Source organism: Triturus cristatus, chromosome 4_2, assembly GCF_964204655.1.
Source record: "Triturus cristatus chromosome 4_2, aTriCri1.1, whole genome shotgun sequence".
In the NCBI taxonomy this organism is placed as follows: domain Eukaryota; kingdom Metazoa; phylum Chordata; class Amphibia; order Caudata; family Salamandridae; genus Triturus; species Triturus cristatus.
The window spans coordinates 828,430,821-828,457,896 of record NC_140586.1 but is presented as its reverse complement, the minus strand read 5'-3'; the positions used below and the strand labels follow the sequence as shown (position 1 = coordinate 828,457,896).

The following is a 27,076-nucleotide window of genomic DNA, read 5'->3' as shown; positions in this document are numbered from 1 at the left end:
AACCGGACATTTACAAATTCACTGATGGAACTGGAACCCCCGCCCCAGGGAGCCATGGCACTCCCCAGGCGGCCGGCACAGCCTCACACACGTCCACAGTGCACCCTTCACTGGCCTGTTCAGTTCTTCAGCCGGTGAAACCCCAGTAAGGAAGGTAAAGGCTGCAGGCCCGGCTCTCGGCTGCCCTGACATTACCAGGCAATTAGAAGCAAGGGTACAAGAATGGAGGCGCGCCTCTCACCTGCTTCCCTTCCAGGCCGGAGTCACTGCGAGTAAAATAAATAGTGATGTTTTAAAGTACTAAGCTGAGCAGATACGACCCTGAAGTAATGGAGCGGACCAGCCGCTATAACCCGCAGGTCTCGTATCTAATCACCCGAGGAACATTTCAAGAGCCGTTTGCCATTCCCCCAAGTCATAAAATGAATTTATAGTTTTGTATTAATTTGAGTAAAATGAAACTGGCTCCTTGTGTTAATAGCTGCAGGGAAGGAAGATGCCGGATTCAAAGGGCTCCCCCAAGGCTGAAGAAAATGGTCTTGAACAATTGCTTTCTATGACATTTCCGATAGCGGGAGCCGCTGCGGTTAATCCCGCTAATTTCAACCCTGGCGGCGGGGACATTAGCAGGAGCAGAGCAGTGTATTCTGCACCTTGGGACCGACATCGACCCTAGTGTGCGAATTCTGGGGCAACCCCCAGATCGGGTGACCGAGGGGCTATTCTCCAAATCGAGGGCACCACGGGTACTTTGAGGGCAAGCATTTGACGCCCCATATTATTAATAGTACTGGGATTGTTAGAAGGTGGTTCTGACACTATGGGCCGCCCGGATTTTTTGCTTTTTGAGCACCTAATTGTTGAGCTTTTACTGTGGGGGAGCCTCATAAGTTGGGACTCACCCACAGTGAACTCAGGATGTAAGTGACTGCATGGGGATTTTACTGGTGTTCCCCTGGCTTGACCAGGCCACTGCGCAGCAGCTGGAGTAAGGGAAACCGGGCTGGTTACATGCAGACACATGTGTACATGCGTGTGCACACGTGTACGGGCTGCGCAGGGGAGATTCCTAGCGTGCGCAGTCAAAGGAGCAGCTACAAAGTGAATGGTGTGGCAGGACTTATGCAGTATTGGATGGTGATATGGAATAGGCTTTATACGCTGGAAAGAAACATGCCAGGGAAAGTCAGTGTGTTTTACTGTGTTTTCACTTCATCTTTTCCCTAAGGGAATGTGGGGCCCATGGCTAAATTAACTTCCACAAGGCCTACAGTTTCCAGACATGCACTAAAGTCCATTGTATTGGAGATGAAAATAAATATTCTGCAGAGTCCAAAGTCATATTTGTACTGCTTTTGGGTCATCCAGAACTGTCATATTTCTGTGAGCCAGCCAGGACCAGACCCAGGCTGAGGGCTGACCTCAGCTGGATGGATTGATAACCTTTCTTCCACAAGCTAGGGCCTCCTCTCCACGAAGAGAAGATGGGAGGGGCTACAGGCTCATCAATTAGCAGCTGTCACTGGGTGCCAGGCACCAGGCTGCACCAAGGAGCGAAGGCAGCGTGGGGGATGAGGCTTCAGAAATGTGGCCAGAAACCCTGGAGGACACCATTTTGAACAAGCTCAGAGGCTGGACAAGAAGGAGGGAGCAGGGGCAGGGACGTGATGTGTCGCTGTTTGATAGGACCAACAGAGACTTCCTGCCAGCCCCCTACTCAACTTTTAAAAAGTGCTTGCACAGGAAGAGAAGGGCTCTCTGGGGTGTGGTCTGCTGAGGGTGAAGGTGCTGGAGCCTGGTGCAATGGGCAGTTGGAAGGAGAGACCCCCTGACTGCCCCCAGGACCCTATCAGCACCAGAAGAAGAGCCCAGGACTGGTGCACAGAAGCAGGGGCCTCTGCGCAGGGAGAACAGAGTCCCAGAAGGGGAGCCTGGCAAAAGGCTGGCGCAGGGAGCCAGTGAAGACAGCACACTGCTGAATCTACCCTCTCAGAGTCCCAGAGGGCAGAGGAGAGTGTTCCCAGTGGCGGGGGCTGGTAAAGAGGTGCATGAAGCGCCCCATAATCCGTCGCCGGGCATTTGGAAATATGCCGTTTTGGTGCTTTGTGGCCCCCAGAGGAGGGGGGTCACCCTCACTTGTGAAAAGGTGCTGGGGGAGCCCAGTCTCTCCCCCCCCCCCCAGCACAAAGAAATCTGCCATTTTGGTGCCTGGTGGCCCCCAGAGGAGGGGGTCACCCTCACGTGTGAAAAGGGGTGCAGGGGGGCTGCAGGAGCACGCAGTCTCCCCCAGCAGAAGGAAGAACAGTCCACCCCTAAGTTTCACGGGGCATCTGAAAGAATAACCTCTCAAAGGCTCAGCCAGCCTTTAACACCTTCTTGGCTGGAACTTATGTTCTACAGCTGAGGGTGTACTATGAAGTGCATCACGGAGTGAAGGGCTGAGTTGGGGGATGTCTGGAGAAGGGCATCGCCTGGAGGTGAAGTGGTGTAATTGCACCGAAATGCATTTACTATTGGTTATTTCTTTTTAGGTGGACTGAAATTCACATGTGTAAAGTGAAGTACCTGTGTAAGGTGATGTTAAGCTAAATGGAGTTATGTTGCTGGACCTTCCTGCTAGGGGGGTCTGGCTGTATTTACGTAATCCCATGCTTTTACCTGGGATTCCATTTAAAGTGAAGAGGCACACTGCAGGAGAAGTGTAGTTGCCAGGAGTACTTCTTTTGAAGGGACTGTAAGTCACATGTGTAAGGAGATGTCATAAGCCAAGTGGGGTTATGTTGCCAGACAGTCCTGCTAGGGTGTCTGGCTGTATATGCGCAATCCTGTGATTTCATCTGTGATGCCCTTAGGGGCTGTAATTGCAATGCATTCCAATGGTCAACCAAGGTGATGAGTACTGTCATTCTAAAGTGTGCGTAAACATGGATTCTTGCTGCTGCGCTTAGGTGAAGACCCCAGACTGCTTGCCCTTAAGATATAGAGGTGCATACTTTATGGTCAGTAGGAGATGCTCAGTCAGGGTCATGTGTCACCAAGGCAGGTTTACCCCTTTTTAATGCTTGTTGAGGTAATGGGGTGGGTCGCCACTGGGATGGTGCCAGTGCGCAGGGCCCTCGCTCCATGTTATGTTCAACTAACTGCATTGGGGCCAGTTGATGTGCATACATGGGACTGGTGGTACTAGACCCCCACCACCCCCGCGGGAGGGGTGGAGATGTTATGCAATGTCACAAAGTAATTCCAACAGCTTGTGTATTTGTAAATTGGTGCATAGTATTGAGTGGTGTGTGTGTGTGTGTTTAATAAATGTACTCTTACTTTTATAAAGCAAAGTACAGACTGGACAATCGATTGAGTGTTATTTTTGTGCACCTGCAAATGGCGATTACTAGCCCACACCACCTCCCTTGAGTAAGCCTCAGACTGCTCTGCAACGCTACCCTCTGAGAGTCAGGCGCTACAATTGGGTGTTTGGTTCCTAGTGAAGGACAAATGTAGTCCTGTTATTTGTGCAGGCCTCACAGATGCTGCCTCGTTTTCCAACATTGGTGTCTAGCAGCGGGAAACATAGTATCCCATTCTGGTGTGCATTTATAGCATTTGATAAGTCCAGTTTTGCCACACATTACCTATGCAGCAATGAGCAAATGGAAGAGCGCAAGGCTCTGAGATAGGTTCAAAGTTTTGGTTATGTGAACTAAAGGTATAGGAAAGGAAAGCCCAGCGCCCATATGTGTCATGTGAAGTTATTATGGTTTAAATGTAAGCTGTATTGATATGACTGCGCTATGTTGATTATAATGTGCTAGCGGGATGGTGCTTTACAGGAAATTATTGCATACAAATGTTCTAAGCCATATTGTACACCTTTGAACCCTAACACTACACCTACATGAGGAGGGTGTCTCCTCAAGAGATGGGGACAGACTCTGATACCTACATCACAGGTGGGGGTGTAGGGGTGGATTGACCTTCAAGGGGGACAGGAGAAGTAGGGGTCCTGGGAGGTTCCCGCGCTTTTTAAGGGCAGGGAGGGTTTCCACAGGAGGGCCCCCAGATATCGTTCCCCCACTGGAAGTTTCTTGCTAATGGCGCAGGCCAAAACCACTGGAAGGGTGGGGCAGGAGGTTTCTTTACCCCTGGTAGTAGCGCCCCAGGGGTTCCCATGGTGGGGGACCCCAAGAACCTTTTCCCACAGTGGGAGGAGGGTGTGGTAGAGTTGAGTGTCAGGCAGGTCCCCCAGGTTAACTGGTGGGGAGGTGAGCAACCCAGGGGTGGCCCCTGGTAGTGGGTGTCCCCCAAGGAGGGTAGTTCTTGAGTGATAGTGTGTAGTTGTAGCCCCTAGGTAGGCTAGGTAACTGACCCAGTGGAGATCTGAGTGGGGGCGATGTGCTCCCTAGTTTCCAGGGGAAGGGTTAGTGGTGGATCCTGAGGTGTCGGGGTCGGGTGGCCGGTGACCAGTCCGGTAGGTCCGGTGGGACTTGAACCCCAGGACCAGGAGCTGGTGGAGGGAACCTGAAGTGGAGGCTGGGGCGAGGCCTAGCCGGTAACCAGTCAGGTATGTCCTGTGGGACTTGGACCCAAGGACCAAGAGCATGTGGGTCTTCCCCCAGCTGGAGGCAGGAGGTGGACTTCTGTCAGGTAGTACCACCCTGAACACAGGTGGGGCCTATCTTAAGTGAAGGGACCCTGTGTTTCGTGAAAGGGTGGTGCAGGCCTAGCCGGGATCTTTAGGGTCCCTGGCTGAGAGTGGTAGTACTACCCTGAAGGCAGGTGGGGCCTATCTTAAGTGAAGGGACCCTGCTCTTCATAAGGGGTGGTGCAGGCCTTCCAGGGACCATGTAGGTCCCTGGGCGGTCTCCCAAGGCGCTGCAGGGAGACCAGGGAGAACCATGAGAGGTGGGCCTGGGTCTAGCTAACTCGGGACCCACAGGCTCTCTAAGGGTACTCCGGGAGGAGAGCGCACCTCTCGGAGGGAAGGGTACATAGGCCATGTTCTTGCAGCGGAGAACAAGGAAGGGGTCTAGGTTCCCGGGGTAGTTTCCGGGTGGAGCTACTGACGGGGGGAATGATCTGTAGGATGTCTGATGAGGCACCCTCAGTGTTCCTCCCTGGCACTGCCAGTGTGGTGGCGAGACCGGTCTGAGGTCCCATCAGGGAGCCAGGCCAGTGGCCAAAGAGTGCTTTTCTGTGTGGGGAAGCACAAGTGGCTGTGCTTTCTTTAGGGAAGACAGTCATCCCGAGAGGGTGGTGGCAGCAGAATGTCCTCAGCGGCAGGGTGAGGGTCCAGAGAGATTGCATCTTTGGGGTGCAAGGACCAAACGGAGCGAGGGTACTGGTTGGAACAAACTCTGGAAGGGAGACCAGCTAGTGACCCAGGGGATGGGATTTAGACCTATCCCAGAAGACCGCATCGGTGCTGAGGCACTGGACCCTTGTCCGGAGAAGTGGTAGGCATAGTGTTGCATGCCCAAGGGCAAAGGTGAGCATAGTTAGGCTGAGTCCATGTAGACCATGAGTGACCTAGAGGTATCTAACCTAGAGCCCGGAGGGTTCTTAGGGTAGTCTGGGATCCCTGTCATGGGTGGAGATTTCATGGGTGGGAGGAGTAGGTGGTCTAAGCGGATAACTGGTCAGTAAGGGGGGTCTGGTCAGAACCCCTTATAACTAGTTATCGCTGACTACGGGAAGTGTACCCATGTAGAGTGGCTACTTCTTCCCTGTAGGAATCAGCTGGGCGCGGCGTGTGTTAGAAGGTGGTTCCGACACTATGGGCCGCCCGGATTTTTTGATTTTTGAGCACCTAATTGTTGAGCTTTTACTGTGGGGGAGCCTCATAAGTTGGGACTCACCCACAGTGAACTCAGGATGTAAGAGACTGCATGGGGATTTTACTGGTGTTCCCCTGGCTTGACCAGGCCACTGCGCAGCAGCTGGAGTAAGGGACACCGGGCTGGTTACATGCAGACACATGTGTACATGCGTGTGCACACGTGTTCGGGCTGCGCAGGGGAGATTCCTAGCGTGCGCAGTCCAGGAGCAGCTACAAAGTGAATGGTGTGGCAGGACTTATGCAGTATTGGATGGTGATATGGAATAGGCTTTATACGCTGGAAAGAAACATGCCAGGGAAAGTCAGTGTGTTTTACTGTGTTTTCACTTCATCATTTCCCTAAGGGAATGTGGGGCCCATGGCTAAATTAACTTCCACAAGGCCTACAGTTTCCAGACATGCACTAAAGTCCATTGTATTGGAGGTGAAAAGAAATATTCTGCAGAGTCCAAAGTCATATTTGTACTGCTTTTGGGTCATCCAGAACTGTCATATTTCTGTGAGCCAGCCAGGACCAGACCAAGGCTGAGGGCTGACCTCAGCTGGATGGATTGATAACCTTTCTTCCACAAGCTAGGGCCTCCTCTCCACGTAGAGAAGATGGGAGGGGCTACAGGCTCATCAATTAGCAGCTGTCACTGGGTGCCAGGCACCAGGCTGCACCAAGGAGAGAAGGCAGTGTGGGGGGTGAGGCTTCAGACATGTGGCCAGAAACCCTGGAGGACACCATTTTGAACAAGCTCAGAGGCTGGACAAGGAGGGGGCAGGGACGTGATGCTTGCACAGGAAGAGAAGGGCTCTCTGTAGTGTGGTCTGCTGAGGGTGAAGGTGCTGGAGCCTGGTGCAATGGGCAGTTGGAAGGAGAGACCCCCTGACTGCCCCCAGGACCCTATCAGCACCAGAAGAAGAGCCCAGGACTGGTGCACAGAAGCAGGGGCCTCTGCGCAGGGAGAACAGAGTCCCAGAAGGGGAGCCTGGCAAAAGGCTGGCGCAGGGAGCCAGTGAAGGGAGCCAGTGAAGACAGCACACTGCTGAATCTACCCTCTCAGAGTCCCATAGGGCAGAGGAGAGTGTTCCCAGTGGCGGGGGCTGGTATAGAGGAGCATGAAGCGCCCCATAATGCGTCGCCAGGCATTTGGAAATCTGACGTTTTGGTGCTTTGTGGCCCCCAGAGGAGGGGGGGGGTGGGGGTGTCACCCTCACTTGTGAAAAGGTGCTGGGGGAGCTGCTGGAGAGGCCCAGTCTCCCCCCCCCCCCCCCCCCCAGCACGAAGAAATCTGCCATTTTGGTGCCTGGTGGCCCCCAGAGGAGGGGGTCACCCTCACGTGTGAAAAGGGGTGCAAAGTAATTCAGACAGCTTATGTATATTTGTAAATTGGTGCATAGTATTGAGTGGTGTGTGTGTTTAATAAATGTACTCTTACTTTTATAAACAAAGTACAGACTGGACAATCAATTATTGAGTGTTATTTTTGTGCACCTGCAAATGGCGATTACTAGCCCACACCACCTCCCTTGAGTAAGCCTCAGACTGCTCTGCAACGCTACCCTCTGAGAGTCAGGCGCTACAATTGGGTGTTTGGTTCCCAGTGAAGGACAAATGTAGTCATGTTATTTGTGCAGGCCTCACAGATGCTGCCTCGTTTTCCAACAGGGATGAAAATGAAAGTGGCAGCGAAAGCTCCAGGTGACGTCCGACATCAGACTCGCTTGGAAGCACCAGCAGGCACATGGCCACCAACATGTCTAGCGAACAAACCGCATGCTTTGGCTTTGACAGACTGGTCATGTGCCCAAGGAAATGGTTGTAATCAACCTTGAGGTACTGATGATGCTTTCAATAGAATGTAGAGTGCATCATCAGAACCCAGGCATAGTTGTACTGAAATCTACTTTTAATGTGAGTAGGACGGCCTGGCACCCTGAGCCCGTTTCTTCCATGCTTTTAAGTGGACATATACTTAGCTGGAAAGAGACACTCCTTGCCCACAAAAGTGCCGTGCACGGCAGCAGACCACAGCACAGAAGGTCACATAGTGCGGTGGCAGTAGAGTTTGTTTTTATCCTGGATGCATAGTGTGTCGACTGGAGGACAATACACAGGCTAGACAACATGACAAACGCACATTAAGAGGTACAGTGAGTGCAGCCTGGTGCAAGAATGAGTCCTAAGAATTGTAGCCACTTTCGAGCATGCGTAGGTTTTTAAAGCAGAAAGAGGAGATGGCACGACGGTAACAGAGTTATTTCCAGTTGTATGGGACTAGGAGTGAGAATTAGCGGAACTGTAAGCAGCACAGGGAGGTTTAGGGATACCAAATACATGTAGGTTAGTCAAGCGAAGGCTCCAAGAAGGCACATGCTCTGGCGGCCTTTGAGATCGGCAGCTGGGGGGATAGCATTCATTAGCCACGATAGAGGAGTTTGCAAGTTGCCCTCTTTTGCAGAGTCGGCTAATTTGGTGAGGGCAGATGTGAGAGTGGGGTCATGAGGGTTATAAAGAGCTCAAGGCAGAGTGCAGTGCTTGTTCTGGTGAAGGGAGGAGTGCAGACGAAGGCCAACAAGTTGGCTGTTGCATAGAAAATGGGCGAATGCGATAGGCATGTGAGGGCAGATTGTAGGATTATTAAGAACCTTGGTATGTCGAAGCCGGTCATGATACAATTAACCCTTTTTGAAAGGCAAAATTAGGAAGCAATTGTCTTCCTTTTTAGAATCAGGTGACTGAGTACTCCCCTAGCAACAGCTCAAACAACTTCCTGCTTCAGTCACCCTGTCCTGCAAAGTATATGTACTTAGCTGCTGGCTGGAATGAAGAAAAATACACGGCATAACATTAAACCATTTATATTATTATATGTATATATAACATATATACACGTTCGTTTATTTCCTTTCATTTTTCCCCTTTCCTAATGTCAAAACAATTGCAGAACTGAGAAAAATGCATTTAATGTTCTCGGCTTTTCATTTTTGAAGGTTGTCCTTCAATAAAATGCTTAACAAAATAAAAAATGCAATCAGAGAACAAAAATGCCACGGATTAGTATGTAGTTTTCAAGAGTCTATTCCATTTATACACAACATTGTAAACATATATAATTTATATCACATGTGCTTCGTTTATACACTTGTCTTTACGTGTCCTTTTCTCTTTCTTAGTTCACGAGACGATCGCAAGAAAAGAAGACAACACAGTTACAGGTTACTGACTATCCCCCGGTCGGTCCGGCGGGATGGTACCGTCCTTGCCCACCCCCAGGACTGCGGCACTGTAGCAGCCGAGGACGGCATTGGAGCTCCTCCTCAGATACTCCACGGTTGGCAGGGCTTGAGGTGTAAACAATCACAGGGCGGAAGTCGCGGGGCGGGCCTGGATAGCGGTTCCGGGGTCACACGCAGCATGTGTTTGCACAAACGTCTCCACGACGGCTCCCAAAGAAGTGGAAGATTGTGAAGCCGAGGGTTCATTTGCCCTCTTCTCTGTACCGGTTAAATACACTTCTGAAGTCCCGGCACGCTCCTGTTCCATTGTCAGTGCTGCTCGCTTGGAGTCCTTTTAGGTATAACATGGGCTGGAAAGTCTTGAGCCCTCCCGTCCCTCCTCTGCAGGGGAACCACTCAGTGTCCAGAAGTGAGAGTAGGGGGGCTTGTTCCACGGGTCTGGCCACAACGCCCCCTGCGTCTTTCATAAGTAAATGCGCCGCAGGTCCCCTGGGGATGTGATGGTGTTGCACTGGGGGCACAGCTTCTTTGCACCCTGAAACGACAAAAAAAAACTGGTCAGAAGGTGTCCCCATGGGGGCATATGGACTTCTGGATTTGGGTACATGTGTGGCGCGGTCCTTCGCAAGGCAAGGGCTTATGTCATATATAAGGTAAAATTTACTTAGCATCCACTATGCAGGTATACCAGTGCTCACCACCTGGACCCAAGAAAACGAAAGGTATGGTCTATAAAATTATGTATAGAAAATGATTGCCATCAAACAATGAAGTCGGAGTTTACACGAATCAAACTACACTAAATAAATGATCAGAACGTCTACGAATAAAAGCCCAGTGATCAGTGATGGTCAGTTTCTAGGGCACAGGAACCTCGGTCCCCTCATTCATCCGGGACCTTCCTGAGCACAACCAGATTTGTTTTTTACTGCCATTGATGAGAAACATTTATTTGTATACCTTCATCCACAAGGATCGCAGAATGAGCTATTTATAAAGTAATGACACTTTATCCCCCAGATAATAAAATATTCAAAGCAAACAAGCTTGTGTCATGACCTAGAAAAAGAAATCACCGACATATGCCAAGGCATTTTACAAATTAAAGAAATGCTTATGTCAATTTCGAACTGAATCATTAAATCTCAGGCAGATGTCGATGATACTTTCCAATAAATGTTTCTTCTTAGTTTGTGCAGAGCTCCGATAACTGTTGGAACGTTAAATAACTTAAAATAAGGCCAGTATCTACACACCCACTTAGCCAAACATGTTTTAGGTTTAACAATATTTTATTTGTAATTCTGCCTTGAAAAGTGCAATCAAATGTGCAGCCTGAGAAAAACAGAGCCGTGTTTCTAAGAAGGAGAAGAGAGTGAACTTCTAGGTATCTTTTATTGCTATATACAGGGAATGGGACTTTATGGAGGCGCCCTAGCCCTTAGGAAGGAGGTTTTCCATTCATGGACATAAACAAGTGTGCCACATAAACAGGAGCCGTGGCCTGACTGGCAGCTCTGCATTCTTCCCTCGAATAACCCCTGCCATTTCCTACAATTAATGGTGCTCGAACTACAGAATATTTTTAAAAAACGTAAATATCTATGACGTGACAAACAAGGAACAATGTGTCCGCAAAACACAGAAAAACGCGAACCCATTTGGAACCAACAATTTATCTTATCGATCACTCTCCAAATAGTGCATTGAAAAGACCTAAATCTGATTCAGAAGTTACTTCTTTCTCCCATCAAGTGCATTGTATGTAGCCCGTGGTTGTTGCAATTCACAGCTCTTGAAGTCCGAATTCTGTTATTATCGGAGACTGTGAAAAAACGTATTTCCTAAACCTCTTCTACAGCACTTGTACACTTAAGGGTTGATTTATTTTCTGTTTACAATGGCAGATTTCAGGAATTGCCAATATGGCAACTTTCTGTATGTGTTATCTTTCATTTCAACATCTTCAGTTAACCATTATACAAGAAGAAAACTCAGACCTGCTCAGATTTCCTTGTGCAAACCTGTTTCACAGATTGCCGAGTTACGCATTCGTGCAGACACTCTATTTCAAACTGTTTTTGTATTTCCAATCTTCATAATTTTAAAGCAGTGTTTTCTGAAAGTGCAGGGCTAGATAAGAAGACTTCAGTTTATACAGAAACCGATCAAACATAAAAAGAATAAGGAGTGCAACACCCAGCCGCTCGGTTAACGGCCAGCTCCAATGCCATGGTGGTTTTGACACCAATAAAAAGATATATAGTACATACTGAACATTTTAATAAATTCTAAGGGAGATGCACTCACAGTGCCTCAAAGACAGGCACTTGTTCACGCTCCCCAACGAAGAACGAAACAAAATGTGGTCTGATCGCACAACTAGACACAAACTTGCCCAGAGCAATACGTTTATGATAATGATGATTAAGTGCAGTGCATTCATACCACAATACAAATATGTGTAATAGTACGGATTAATGACGAGAAGAGCAATTTTCTACGTAGTTTAAAGCCACCCAGTTACTCAAGGTGCAACAAAACGACAGGATCATAGCTCCAGATCCGAGGGCCAAGGCAGAGCACTGACGGAAAGAGTCCACCCTTGTCGAGGGCCAGTGCAAGATGCCTTGTACTGCCCACCACAATCAAAGGCTAAGCACAGAGTCTGCAGCCTCCCTTACCGTCGGTAGCACCCTGTCCACTGGATACTCTCATTTAACTATAGATTCCTCGCCTATTGAAGGTCTCCAGGCACCAGAGTGGAGCCGTATTTTTATCAAGCAATTGTTCCTACCCACTGGCAGGTGGGGCCATTGTTCTTTGAGGTGGTCTTGTGCGTGAAGGGCAAGACATAACCTCTATGAATAATATGCATTACCCACTCATCTAATGTGATAGCTTTTCTGCAGCGTAAGAAAAATCGAATCCTGTCCCCTTCTAGCTAAGCATACCTGAGGAAGAGGAAATCAAAGTGGCCTGTAAGCAACTACAGCGGGTGAGGAGGAAGATAAGGGTGGTTGTTCTTGCTGGTGGCCACGACCTACGGCTACCACCACATCCATCTAGAGTCATGAAAAGTCACGGCTAGCTGCTGTACAGGAAGCAAGAGTTCACGCTGGCTACAAGCTAGGCCTTACCAGTATTTCCAGTACTGCTGGTGAAACGGACAGACCAGTGACAGCAAACCCAAAGAGCAGGCTCAGACATGGAGTCTTTAAACCGTTCTAAAGCAGAGTCAGTCTTTTCTCAGAAAAGTCCAGAATAGTAAAAAGACAGGACGCAGAGGGGGGCCTGCAGTCAAATGAAAATCTGTTGTACCTATCCAAGCATGATGCCTAATCAGAACACTGGGGCAAATGGTACAGTCTACAAAATCCGTTGTGTCAATACATTTCACAGTGTCTTGACTATCCTAAATTGGTTGGGCAAAGGTGTCCCTGAAAGTATGGGCAAGATCTTGCAGGCCATGAGAGCGATATATATATATATATATATATATATATATATATATATATATATATATATATATATATATATATATATATATATATATATTTTCTATCATACATACATATATACATACACACACAACACAATTGCTTGCTGTGAAGGAGCCCGACCAGGTACATCTAATCTTGCCATCATTTATTCAAGGAAAGCACATTTTACAGCTCAGTGCTTCGACTGAAATTTAGTCCTTCCCGACGAGTTTCCTGTCACCCGACACTTAATCATGGGTTCAGGGCTTCTGTGAGTTTAGCGGCCCAGCTTGAGCCGCGGAGGAAGCCCCGCTGCACTTCGTGCAGTCCCGCTAGTACGCCAATCGACGCAGTAGCTGATGGGAAGGTGACAGCCTTTTGGAGGATGTAAGCAGCACCTTTTACAACGACAGTGTGTTCGCAACCCACTGGGGATGTATTTAAACAAGTGAACTGAACGGCGGCTCACTGGAGAAGATTCAGGCACTACAAGGACCAACAGGCCACGGGGGTGGCCACGCCCATAGGGGTGGGAGATCTAACCATTATAAAGGCCTGCCTTCGCCAGTTTCAGAACTCACAGAAGCCCTGAACCCATGATTACGTGTCGGGTGACACAAAAGGCGTCGGGAAGGACTAAATTTCAGTCGAAGCACCGAGCTGTGAAATGTGCTTTCCTTGAATAAATGATGGCAAGATTAGATGTACCTGGCTGGGCTCCTTCACAGCAAGCAATTGTTTCGGAGTGATATATATATATATCTCAGACAGCTAGAATCCCACTATATACTGCTTCTGGACACAAAGATGCCTAATGGTCTTTATACTGGGAAAGACATGCATAACTTTCTATAACACTGTAAGAACTGGTTATCTCTGGTGTCTGTGTAACGTTTGATGTCCCCCCCCCCTTTTTTTTTTTTTTTACTGTATCCATGTTTACATTGAGGTATTTTAGTGTTGGCTTTCATTTTATCGTTCTTTTAGCCAGTTCGTTCTTTGGTTTTAACCGATTTTTAACCTATGGGTTGTGATTGGGTTTTTACTGAGGTTTGTATCTGGATTTTTTGGACGATTTTATGGATGTTGCACTAATTTTTACTTCACAGCTTTTTACCACCTTAAAGCATAAAATCTCATCTATTAATTTGTTCTTTACTGCTGCTAGTGTTCTGCTATTTTGCACATGTTTTGCAGAAATATGCACTGGTGCACTTGCACTTTATATTATACTTAGACTTTTATTCGTTGTTTAACAATTGTTTTAGAATGTTTAATATTAATACGTTTTTAGCATGACGTAATCCCTTTATTTATTGCACTTGCAATGTATTGGAGATTAACATTTTCCATTTATTAATTAATTAGATGAGAAAATGTATGCTATTAGCAGCTATATATCAAGCTTAGTGACTTCTATACATTCTATTTTCTATACGAAGAATAATGTCGTCAAACCTTATGGGATCTATTATTTTACCATCACTGTGCATTAAATATACCTAGTATGAAATCTGCAGTAATAAGAAAGAAGAATGAAAATAAGAAATTACGTATTAATGAATATACTTTGCCTTTCACGCTCATTCTCATATTTTGAATTGTTTGGATATATTTTGTCAATTTGAGAGAAATGCTATGGCCTCTCTTATATATATATATATATATATATTTTTTTTTCTCTTATACATTTCTCTTCCTTTAATTTTCTGTTTACTTCTTGTTTACATTTGAGTTTTTTAATTTTCTTGGACCTCTGTAACAGAGGCCAATTTATCTTACCAGTGGATTTGTGATCAGTGTATGACCAAGACTTTAAGAGGTTTAGGTTTAACCACTATGGTATTATTGTCAACAATTTAATTATTGCTTTTGAAACATTATTGTGCTAGGAGATGAAGTATCTCTCATTTCGTTTCTTTGGTCTTGTGACGTTTGCTGTTTGTCTGTCTCAATTCCATTGGTTTACACTGGAGGAGGAATGATGTTTTGCACTATATCTGTCTCGATTGGTTCAAGGTGTGTCATGTGATCAAGGCCGCGGCAACACGGCCGAAACGTGTCATGCCGATTAAGGAATAAAATTGCACTATATACTACGTTCAGCGTGCTGTGGTCTGTACCTGTGCTCTTTTACAGTTTGGACCTGGGGGAAATCCTGTTATCTATCTATCTATATCTCCAATCAGACACAAAGCCAGTGAATATTAACTGTTTGAAAAATGTGAATGGGTTTGATATAAAGACAAGGAATGATTATACATATCCCCGATAACAATGTTGACAAAATTCATATGAAATAGATCGATGTGAGACATTTTACTGAATAAGCTTTCAAAGAGGCACCACTGAGATCAATGGCTCAATTGGCATTATGATTCATTGTCAATTATTACGTTTTTGAGTATATTTATGTTGGAGCACTTGGTGAAATATTGTGGTATAAAAAGGTAAAAAAATAAAAATATTAATGTTTTTTATAAATATGGCTGTCAAATCTATTTTAATGTATAAATTCTGGATAAACTACAACTCCCAGAATTCGTAGTGGCTCACTGCAGGAAGTGATGTATTCACATTAGCAAGCCCTATGTAAACGGAAGATGTTGCCGCCTTTGTGTAATCCTTACCCGTGAACAAGATCTCTGTGTATATTGAAACGCGTTGGGTTGCTGGCACGCTGGTTAATAAAGACTGCTGTAGCAGCGTGAAATGACTCGGAGTTAATTTGTATCACAACACGCATCCGCGAGTAGAATGCTCTCTTGGGATGGATATATATATCCAAGAAACAGTGGTCACAGAGCTACGGGCCAAGCTGGTGGAAGACAACACCCTTTTGCCAAATTAGTCAATCTGGTGGCGCACAAGGGAATACATTAAGGTTGACCTTACTTGTGAAAGATTGGACCACCAAGCTCTAAGAAGTTGGGTGCTGAGTCAAAGGCCGACTCTCCAGTGGCTGGCCTAGGTTGCCTAGCTATTGAGCAAATGACAGAGGGAGCTGTACAGGGTTTTGTCCATGATGCCACAAGAGAGTCTCTTAAGACCTCATTAAGTGGTAACAAGGGCTCGGACGTAGCCGGCCGAGTAGGCAGATGTCCACAAATAGGTTTGTGCTTTTGTCTCAGTTGGCAGTTATTGATATAGTACTTATAATTACCAGCAGAAAACAACCACAGAAGAGGCACTTTCCTCGAGAAATGTGTTTGGCAAGGTAACATTTTATAAATTCATATATAGCTCAGCATCAGTATAATAAAGGGTAGTAAGTTGTCCACCTACTCACTGGCATTGTTATGTGGAACATTTTGGAGCCTTCAAGTACATCGCAATCACAGCTGTACAGAGCCACCAGCATCCGGTACTACTGGCAACGAGGAAGAGGCTTCTTATCATCCAAGAATGGAGGAGGATGCACTTTGGCTATCTCTTAGTGAGACATGGGCCTCATGCGAGCCGATGTTGGCTTCGTATCAGGAATTGGCACAAGCGTGAATCCTGGGCAGGCAACCCTGGAGTCAGGATCAGCGCCAGATCAATCAGGACTTGTGTTGCTTATATGGACCAAAAGGGTCAGTCAGTGCCAGGGGAAGTACAACTAAGGGTCCCTAGCTGACACTGCATCAAAAATCTGCAGCATAAACCTCTTTGAACGCCATCTGCTACAGGGTCAATGATGGCCTGAAAGATTCGGCGCATGCCAGGACCAACCATGGGATGGGCTTGGAGGTGAACGAAACCTGCAGTGTCGTATCTTTAAATTGTTGCTGTTTCACCAGTGCGCGCAAGTGGCGAGAGGGAGAGGAGTGCTCCGTAAAGGCACAAGTCAAGCTTTGATTTATCCGACACCTTGGAGCGAGATCTGGAATCGGTACAGGCATGGCTCCCTGACTTGGAGCTGGAGCAGATCCGTTGATTGGAGTACAATCTGCCCTGATTTTTGTCCTGCAATTCAAAGTGTCCCTTCATGCTTCATGAGTGCCTTCCAGTACATCATGGAGCACATGTCAGATACTACAATTCATGACCGAACCTAGACATCCCAGGCAGACGACGTGTGGATTTGTGTGACCAGCTTCTGCTTCGGAAAGTCGTAGCACGGCTTAAAGGCCGCCGAGACATGCGCCTCCGTGCCATTACTTCCAGAGGCAATAGGGGTCTAGTAGAGCTTGACGGCATCCCTACTGGCACAAGAGCAGTTTTGCAGCGTGAATCTTTCTGGATTCAGTATGCTGTGCATTATTCGCGGTCTGGTGGTTGGGTCCGGAATCGTAGTCTTTTTTCCTTTTTTTTTTTTTGTAGCCCAGGTGGGCGTCGACGTCCCAACATCAGGGGCAAGCCTGGCAGACTCGGCTCTACCCCATCTCACACAACATGATTAAACCATGCCTTTATCACCGGTAGCTGCATTTCACGTCTCTTTGGGCACAATCCTAAGGATGGATGATATCAAACATATACAGTGGGAGCCCTTTGTGACCTCAGCCGAGGACCTGTTATCGCGTGCAGAGTTTCCCAAAGCTCATTTGCAGCGGGTGCGGACAGAACCCCCTTCCTGGGAGTCCACAAGGGTGCTCCAAAGCTTCTCACGTGTACGTGCACGCCAGTGCGCGCAAGGACCAGGGCCGGAAGCGGGACTCCGCATAACGTCAGCACCTGCCAGCTGGCATCACTAAACTGTTCCCTTGAAATACAAATATAAAACACAATGTTTTACAGTAAGTCGCACCTGCCTAAAGCTGGTCCCCTGGGTGTCTGAGTGTGCTTTCATGTGCCTGCTGTAAAAGCACGAGTTGCCAGTACAATTCTCTTCCCCGTTGCTTCTATTAAACTTAAACAAATTGTTTATTGAAGAACACAATGCCGGGGGAACGTAGGAACGCGCTGGCTTTCGCTCCACCAAACCTGTGCCCGGAAGGGGGCGGGTGGGGGCTGTGGCATGCGCTCATATTTTCAGGGAGACACGGCCGCGATTATTAAACACGCTCTCCCACAGCTCTCGGGCTTGTTAAAAGAACAAATACCTCTGTTGGTGGAGGGAGCGAAGAGATACCTTAATTGGAACAATGCAGATTTGGAAAGTTATTAAAGCGCCGCGGCCAGCTGCTCTGTGCAAGTCATTACATTTATAAATGGGGAGGAAAGAAAGTGGGGGCTGCGGGGCGAGCCTGTGGAGGAAACACTCGCCTTAACAAGATTACACAGGGACTTTGATCGGGACACAAAAGCAGCAGGGTATTCCAGGCCTTTACAGCGGCCCCGGGCTCCGTTTTAATGGTTCCATTAGTAACAAGCCATGGCCAGGCACGCTGCATTTCAGCCCTTTAAAAGTGGGAGCAGTGCAAAAGCCTCGCCAGTAATAAAGTGCCGGGCTGGGGAACAGATGAGAGGACCCTTATTAATTGCTTCCCGGCACGAGTGCCAAGTTCTCGGTGCGGCTGGCGGGTTCCACACCCTGCCTGTCCCCGGGCCTTCGTTAACGAGGGATCGGCGCGGCCTCAATCCCACAAATAACCAGCCCGAGAGGAAACGGCGAACGAGCCAAAACGGTTACGTGTGTGGTGGAAAGCGGTGACCGCCCCTGCCGGAGCTGGAATGGGCAGTGCGAGCCCCAGTGGTGGCCAGCTGCCACCGGACAACGCGTGGCAGGGAAGGAGCCCATCAAATCAGAGAGGAAACGCAGACACTTGGAGCTAGAAAGCGGCCTCCTAGAAGGGTTCTGTGCTAACGAACGAACGGCGAGAGAGCAGAGCTATGTTCAATGCAGGACGCATGGGGGCACTATACCCAGGTGGTGGCACTGGAGCAAGGGGTTCCAGTATAAACTGGAGGGGCGGGGGAGATGCGAGTGCTCCTTGGCGGACCTGGTGCACCGATCGCTTGGAGATGGGAAGAACGAGGCGCATGACATCTCAACGGAGAAGAACGGAGGGCACTGTTTGCAGTTAGACCCGCGCTTTCTTGACGTGCTTACCCGGTGAAGCAATACATAGTGGGCCGGATGGCGCGCGCGGCTAATGACCGCCCCTGTAGTCGCCCGGTCAAGTCTCCATTGGGCCATTCTGCTACAATTCACAGAACCTGGAACTGCGCCTTGCAACTTAATAAAGACATTAGTAAAAGTATGGTGTCCTTTACAATGTATTTTCTCCAATGTAGTAGCGGGGGACAGCTCTGCGCTCGGTCGGCACTGGAGAAGCTAATGCAGTCTCTCTAGCACAGTCCTTCCTTTTACTCTCTTTCCCTTACACTTGTAGGGTGATCACTACAGTTTCATGGCTAACTTATTTGTAAGGACAATCCATATGGTCGCTAGAAAGCAACTACTTTTCTCTTTACAGCGCTCTTGCAACGGTTGGACTAGTTGAAATATGTAAACAAACCCCTTTCAACCTCATCAAGACATCAACCACAGGCGCTGCCCGACCTGGCATTCAGCTGAGGTCACCCGTAAAAAGGCCTCATTTTACTACTATTCCTTCTTTGTTGTTGTGCCCAAGAGGTGATACTAGCAGTGCACAAACTGATTGGAAACAAAACTCAAATAGGCCAGAGGCTAGGATTTTAGATGGATGCTGGTAACAAGGCTCACAGGCCATGGCCAACCCACTGCCAGTCAATGGAGCCCAACTACTTCATGTTTCCGAGGCCTGCAAGCCAACCACAACATATCGAAAATATGAGAAGCTATTTCAAAGTTTTACTTCCAGCAGTTTGCAACATCCTGCAAATTTACATTTTCCACATCCAACCAATCCCCTACATTACTCCTGTGCTTGGACTGCATCTCAGTCATGATCTGTTCAGTTGCACCTCGATGCCAACATACTATACTCTACTATTAATGCAACGCGCAGTGTGCCACTATAGTGTTCTTCCAAGGCAGTTCTATCTAAGCCTCCTCTTGATTGCATGAACCCGCTCTTTTTCTCAGTGCCACATTCGGAATACAGTAATGGCAGCGTCTGCTGCACTGCTGGTGCTGACAAGCCCTATGTGGCCTCCTTCCAGACAAGGTGTTCTCAGCAGTTTATAGTGGACTACTAATAATTAGGACAACAAAAGAGACACGCGCTCAAGGCCTGAAGCCCAAGCTGGTTCCAAATAGCTCCAGACTGCTGCAACACCAGTTACACCAAATAAATAATTGAAATATATTTAACTTGACAATAATTTAATTGGAGCAGGACAGCAGCACATACAAATGTTTCAACACATCTGCTTCCCAAACACTTCTTCCAGGTTTCACCAACACACAAATAAGGGCCGGAAAAAGAAATCAATTGTGCCCTCACCAGAGTGCGGAGCCAGCATTCCTCACAGTGTACATGCCAGCACTGGATCGACGTGAGGGGCATCGTGTACGAGTCCTGGAAGAAAAGAGACAGGATGTGTTACTTGAGAAGACAAGCCAAAACCAAACCATTCAGTGTGAGATATATATATATATATCTGCAAGCAAGGTATGGAGGGATTAAAGCTTACCAAAGCAGAAGGTTCCACCTAGTAGAACGAAATTGCTACTTACCCGTAGGACTAGTTTTGCAGCTTAACCCTTTCCATGTGACGTCACGGTGGGCGTGTGCGGAGGACAGCCGGGGGGCCGCTCGAACCACGCCTGCTCATTATTTTACCCGCAACGCGGCAGAATTTGCTCCGCGGTCAAAAGGTTAAAGACCTTTCTGGATTCACATTCTGTGCATTATTCCACCATCTAGTGGTTGGGTCTGGAATTTTTTCTTTATAGTAGGAGCCCCCCCCCCCCCCCTTCCTTTCTTGCGGCTAGGTGTCGGCGGTCCCCACCATTTGGTGCTTGTTCCAGCCTTTTCAGACGTCAGATACCTCTTGTTCACCATCGTCAGATTTTTTGTGAGTACGAGCTTCTTGTTATTGTACTGAATAACGTACCTCTGTTTACTTGTGCTGCCTCATTACTTGCATGTGAATCCAGAAAATTCGTTAAGCTGAAAAACTACTCCTACATGTAACCATTTTGTTTTGCAGTGTGAATCTTTTCTGGATTCACATGCTGTGCATTGATCTTGTAGTGGTTTCTTCATTGTGGTGGGTAGGTTGAAGATGAGGTTGAGCTTGTAAATAGATGTTTTTGAACTCTTTGCCCTACTTGAGCTTTTCTGTTCACTTGTACATTAATGCAATAATGCTTTGTGAAGGTGTGTATTGATGATCACGTGGCGGCCATGCATATGTCGTTAAGAGGAACGTTGGTTTGAAAGGCTATTGTTGCTCCTTGCTTTCTTGTTGAGTGCACTCTTGGTTTGACTTCTAGTTGCATGCCGGCTTTTTTGTGACATTTGAGCTGTTATTCACATTGCAATGTGGTCATTTGTAAATGGTTCTCCTTTACTGTTGACTGCGAATGAAGCTCTCTCTGCTCGAGTCTTTGGATTTTGGAAAAACCTAGTATTCGAATAGCTTGAAATATGTGAAAACGTGAGATGACCCTTAGAAGGAATCGTTGGTTAGTCCTCATGACTACTCTGTCTTTGTGTATTTGCATGTACGGTCCCTGTATGGGGAGTGCTTGTAGTTCACTTACTCTAAGAAGCAACGTCATCGCTGTTAGAAACACTTTATAGCGAGACAAATTTCAAGGTTGCTTTATGGATTAGTTCAAAAGGTTCCTTCATTAAATTTGTCAGTACCACATTTTAATTCCATGTGGGTGTTGGTGTACTCCTTAGTGGTGCCATTCTTTTTGCTCCTTCCAGAAATCTTTTGATTATTGGGGCAGTGAACAAACTTCTTCCCATGCAACCCCTTGTGTAGGCTAGTATTGCTGCCAGATGTACTTTTAATGATGCACAAGTTAGGCTTTCCCCAAACAGGTGTGTTAGATATTGGATTACTGTAGTTTCACGTTTTCTTTTGAAACAGACTGTATATAAGACTTCAATGAGTGCATCTTTTACATTTTGCTGTGTAACATTTTCTAGTTGTGGAGGACTGCCATTGATTTTTCTGGTAGTCCCAAGTGACCACATTCTAAGTCTTCAAGAGCCAAACCACTAGACTAAATAGGTTTGGTTCTGGGTGAAGAACCTTTCCTCCTTCCACAGACAGCAGGTATTGTAACACTGGCAGTGTCTACGTGTGCCATCTCCATTAGATCTGAGTACCAAGTTTGTCTTACCTGCTGTGGAGCTACGAGTAGGAGCGTCATCTGTGATCATCTCCATTTGTAGATTACTCTGGAGAATAGGGTGATCGGGGGAAAGTGTAAGCAAATTTCCCGGACCAGTTTATCAACAGCGCATTCGCTAGGGAATGAGGGTGTGGGTGGCAGGATGCAAAGTATTGGCATTTCCCACTTTTTGAACACTTTTTCTATCACTGTTTGATTCATCTGAGATGGATGCTTGTCTGCCGAGTTGTCTGTTACCACGTTATCTACTCCTGGAAAGTGTTATCACGGTTATTGTTTTCTGTCTCTGAAAGGCCCATTTCCTTATCCGTTGCTTGTTGTGGTAAATCGTTGCTGTATTGCCTGTCTGAATTTGTATTGATTTGTTCCAGAATTGCTGCTGAAAAGCTTTTGATGCTATGAACACTGTTTTCAACTCTAGTTGTTAAATATGTTGGACTGATCCTTGTGGTTTCCATAATCCTTTGATGTGGAGTTTCCCATACAAGTTCCCTATCCAATATGTGAGGCACCTGTGGTAATGGTCACTGTTGGAGCGGTTGTCATAAAGGGTCTTCCTTCTGTTACATTTTTCTTGTTCCACCATCTAAATTTCCTTCCAGCGAACCGCTGCTTGTGACTATTGGCTCTGTATCCATTCTTGGATCGGTTTCATGTGTAGACTGGCATGTGGCATTAGTGGTACGCAGGAAGCAATCATTACTAATAACCTCATCACAGTACTCACTGTCAGACTGACCCTTCCGGTAACGGAGAACTATTTGAGTTATAGCTTGGACTCATCTCGCATGGAAAATCCTTCGCTTGGAGTGTGTTTATTTTTGCTCCCAAGTACAAATTCTGTTGTTCTGGAGTAGGTGGAGACTTCTCCATATTTAACTTGAATCTGTGTAATGGGGCCATCACTGTTTTTATGTAGTTTTTAGGTCGAGCATTCAAGACCTCTTGTATATACTTAAGGACATACTTATATGTGTATGTACTTTGTGGGCTCTGGAGATCAGCCCTAAGACTGGTCTGCTTCCGCTTAGGGACTTTTTTTCTGTTCAACTGCCTCTATTTGACTGTCTTGATAGAAAACGACCAGTAGATGTCGGTAAAATACCAGAATTGATTTGTGCTTAGGGACTCTTTAAAATGTTTTTGGCAACTGCCTCCATTTAACGTTCTTGATAGAAAACGACCAGCAGAGGTCAGTAAAATACCAGAATCACTTTAGCATTCTCTAGATTCCAGTCCATAGAAATGGTCTTCCATGTGCACCAGTAGACAATATTTTTTTCAAATCTTGTATTTTTAGTGATATGACCACCGAAGGCCCTGATTCTATATTAAAAACAGGGCTTTGAACTATAACATTTCCCGCTGAAAGGCAATATTTCTCTCCATGTGCCCCCATACATGGCGTGTAAGGCAGTTTGGTGCTTACTTTCCCTCCATGTTAAAGGACAGTAGATGTTTCAGCACCCAGGCTAATGTGCTGCATAGCTAAATACATATAAGGTCTCAAAGGCTAAACCGATTGCATTGCAAATGCTTGTTGCACTTGCTGTCACCAACCAGTCATCTAATTAGGGTTAAACATGTATTCCCTTTTTTCCCCCTCAGGTGAGCGGCTACAGTTGGCAGGCACTTTGTGAATACTCTGGGAGCTGTCTTTATGCCAGAGGGCAGTAACCTGAATTGGTAATGTGTTTTATTGATCACAAACCACAAGAACTTCTTGTATTCTGGAGTCATTGGAATCTTTAGATAGCCATCTTTAGGTCTATTGTTGCCATGTAATCCCCTTGTTGGAGTAGAGTGTTGACTTCCTGTAGGATTGTCATTTTGATCCATGTGTTCTTATAAAGGTGTTTATAAAGCAGAGGTCTTGTATTGGCTGCAGTTTTTTGTTTAGGTTTGGGATTAGGAAGCAAGTCTGATTTTTCTACAGGGAAAATAGTTTTTCTGCTGTTTGCTTTTATAGCAATTCCTTTACTTTCTTTTGAAGATACGTCCTTTCTTCCTAAATATGCGTGTTGGGTTTTGGGTTGTGTGCTGGTGGGAGTTTACAGTTCTATGCAGTATCCATGTTAGTTTGTCTACGAATGGCGTGTCGCTATGGTGCGTAGAGTTGTCACTTCTGTGACGCGGTCTTTGGATGGTTCGTGGTTTGAAAGGTTTGCGGAGATGCCTCAGTTTGAAAACCACCTTTTCCTGAAGGTCTTCTAGTGGGTGCCGATCTCCTTTGTTGGCTGCTTAACTGTAGGGCCCCTATTGATTTGGCTGCATCATTATCTTTTCTAATCTGCTGCAGTGTCGTCTGCTGACTTTCTGAACAAATGTTTTCCATTGAAAGGGCTGTTGATGTTGGCTTGCCCTTCGTTTTTGAAGCCTGATATTCTTAGCCATGCATGCAGTCTATAATGTGGTTCTAGTTACCAACTGTCTTGCCACTGTCTCTGCGGCATCCAATGCAGACTTTAGGCATGTGTGGCTATGCTTTTCCCCTCCCCAGCTAGGGCATTTTCTCTCTTTTGAGATTGTTCAGGCAGGTCATCAACTCTGCCATCTCCTCCCAGGTTTGATGGCCTTATCGGTTTAGCAAGGTGTTGTAGTTTGCTATTCTCCACTTGGTTGCTACTCCTCTTTCACATTTTCTTCCTACCATGTCTATCCTTTTTCTTGCTCTATACGGAGGAAGCCCAGATGTGGCTGGGATATTTGCCCTCTTTCTGGCTGTACCTACTATGATGAGTCTGCTACCACACAGACCCAGATGTATGGCGGGTCTTTAGAGGAGTATTTATATATTTTCTCCACCATGGGGAGTAACTGACCTGCAGGTTGTTCGCTCCTTTAACGCCTCTCTTCCCTGATACAAGATGCTTAGGAGCATTGAGAGGAATTTTTTTGTTTTGAGGGCATTAGTGCCTCCAGTAAGAATCAGGTCTGTGTCTTTTCTTCGTCCAGTTGTACTGCATAGCATTCAGCTGCCTTTATGACTAGTGGATTGTGCATGGTCAGATCATCAGGGGGCGATGGCCCAGAAGGACATGCGTCTATAACTTCCTTTGGGAGTCTGCCTCGAAATCTTGCCACACTTCTGCGACGCCTTCGGTCTCTTCTAGATCTGTAAAAAGACCATGTTCTTCTGTCTCATCCTCCTCATAGAAGAGTACCTGTTCTTCTTGAGGCTCTGGTGTCAAAGAGGGTCCACTTCCCCAGAATCTTTATCCTCTCCTGTGCCTTCCATCAAAGGTTTTGATATTATTCAAAATGCCTGTAAGGAGGCGTTGAATTCTTTTTTCTTTTGAAGGACAGCAGCTATTTCGGCTACAAGCAGTCTTTTCTTGTGCTCTATTTTGAGTGTGCATTCTTTGGCATAGAGTGCAGGTGTCGTTCTCTTTTTCGACACTGAAGATTCGGCTGCTGTTGGATGAGCCGCTGTCTTTTTTGTGGCTCCGATTGTCTTTCGCGGTGTATGTATTTTCAGAAGCTTTCCCAGCTGGTGTATACTCTGTATGGGACAGGAGGGGTTCTTTGTGCCTTAGTTTGCCTTCGGTTAGTGAAATTTTCAGTGCCGAGGCAGACTTCTGTTGTCAGGAGTCCAACGTTTTCAGCACTACCGCTACCATGTTTTCCTTTTGACTTCCTATATTCTTTTTCAACGTTGATGTTATCTTGTTCACTCGACAACCCCAAATCTGTAAGTGAGGCTTTTTTTTTGCCCCGCCATTGCGTAATTTTGATTGTTATTCAATGGAATCCTCTTATAATACCCCTTTTCTTTCGATATTCCGTAGATTTTCTTTGATGAAAAACCCAGTTTGCTGCTTCTTATTCCTTCTGTAGCTTTTGAGATCTTCACAATGCTTCCAGAACCAATGGCGGAAAAAAAAGAATCTGAAGATGGTAAACAAGAGTGAGACTTCCACGGAGGACGTATAACATCAGAAGAGGCTGGAACAAGCACCAAATGGTGAGGACCGTCGATGCCCAGCAGCAGAAAAAAAGGGGAGGGGGAGGGAGGAAAAATAGGACTACTATATTTAAAATAGTCCAGACCCAAACACTGGATGGCAGAACAATGCACAGAATGTGAATCCAGAAAAACTTTCACGCTGCAAAACGAAAAGTTTCTTACCTGTCGGTGTAGTTTTGCAGCTTGAAGATCTTTCTGGATTCACTATGCTGTGCATTATTCCGCGATCTTGTGGTTGGGTCCGGATTCGTAGTCTTTTCTTTGTTTTTTTTTTTTTTTTTTTTGTAGCCCAGGTGGGCGTCGACGTCCACCATTTGGTGCACCTCCCGTGACGTCGTCGTGCTTCCTGCGGAAGTCCCACCTTTGGGGCGCCATCTTCGGGTTCTTTTTTCCCTGTTTTTTTTTTTTTTTTTTTTTTAACCCTAGGCGATGGATTAATCCTTTTGTCCATATTTCTGTACGTATCCACTTTTTTGATCCTATCCATTTCACCCCCTCTTCCTCCAGCCTCATCTTCCTGGCGGAGGTGGGTGGGTTCGCTAGTGAATCCAGAAAGATCTTCAAGCTGCAAAACTACACCGACAGGTAAGAAACTTTTCGTTTTGCAGCGTGAATCTTTCTGGATTCACTATGCTGTGCATAGATTTTGTAGCGGTTTTCCTATTTTTGTGGTGGCTGGGTGGAAGATGATCGCTGGTCGTTGAAAATGTGTTGTAGCACCTTCTGTCCGACCTGTGCTTCCTTATTCATTTGAATGTCCACGCAGTAGTGCTTTGTGAACGTGTGCACAGATGCCCAAGTTGCTGCGAGACAAATGTCTTGGATGGGCGTGTTTGCCAGGAAGGCAACTGTGGCCCCCTTCTTCCTTGTGGAGTGAGCTTGTGGCCCCTCCGTTAGCTCCTGTCCAGCCTGTTTGTGACAGAATTGGATAGTGAGGGCAATCCACCTAGCGATGGTGCCCTTGGTCACTGGTCTACCCATGAAGCTAGTAGCAAAGGACACAAACAGCTGCTTCGACTTCCTGAGTTCTTTGGTTCTTTCAATGTAGTGCATCACCGCTCTTCTGGCATCGAGGGTGTGCAGGGCCTTTTCTGCATTTGTAGTCGGGTTTTGGAAGAAACTCGGTATCTGTATACTCTGATTCATGTGAAACGCCGACACTACCTTGGGCATGAAGTGTGGGTCCGTCCTCAGGACTACCCTGTCCTTGTGAATTTGAATGTAGGGCTCCTGTAGCGTTAGTGCTTGAAGCTCGCTCACTCTGCGTAGTGAGGTTATGGCCACTAGAAAGGCAGTCTTCATCGTCAACATTTGTAGATTGGCCTTGTGAATGGGTTCAAACGGCGCCTTCATGAGCTCCGTCAGAACCACGTTTAAATTCCATGCCGGCGGCGGCA

At 46.7% G+C, this 27,076-nt stretch overlaps 1 protein-coding gene across 7 annotated transcripts in view; it reads right to left on the bottom strand.

Moving 5' to 3' along the window:
• Window positions 1-8,667: 8,667 nt before the first annotated feature.
• Window positions 8,668-27,076, bottom strand: part of RNF220 (ring finger protein 220) — a 720,811-nt gene continuing 702,402 nt past the window's right edge. For all 7 annotated transcript variants that reach the window (XM_085602785.1, XM_085602783.1, XM_085602784.1 and 4 more), the window contains 2 exons: window positions 19,842-19,916; window positions 8,668-9,596 (listed from right to left, as the gene is read on the bottom strand). In XM_085602785.1, the coding sequence (XP_085458911.1) occupies window positions 9,525-9,596; window positions 19,842-19,916 (147 nt within the window). In that variant the 3' untranslated portion in view covers window positions 8,668-9,524. The remainder of the gene's footprint in view (window positions 9,597-19,841; window positions 19,917-27,076) is intronic.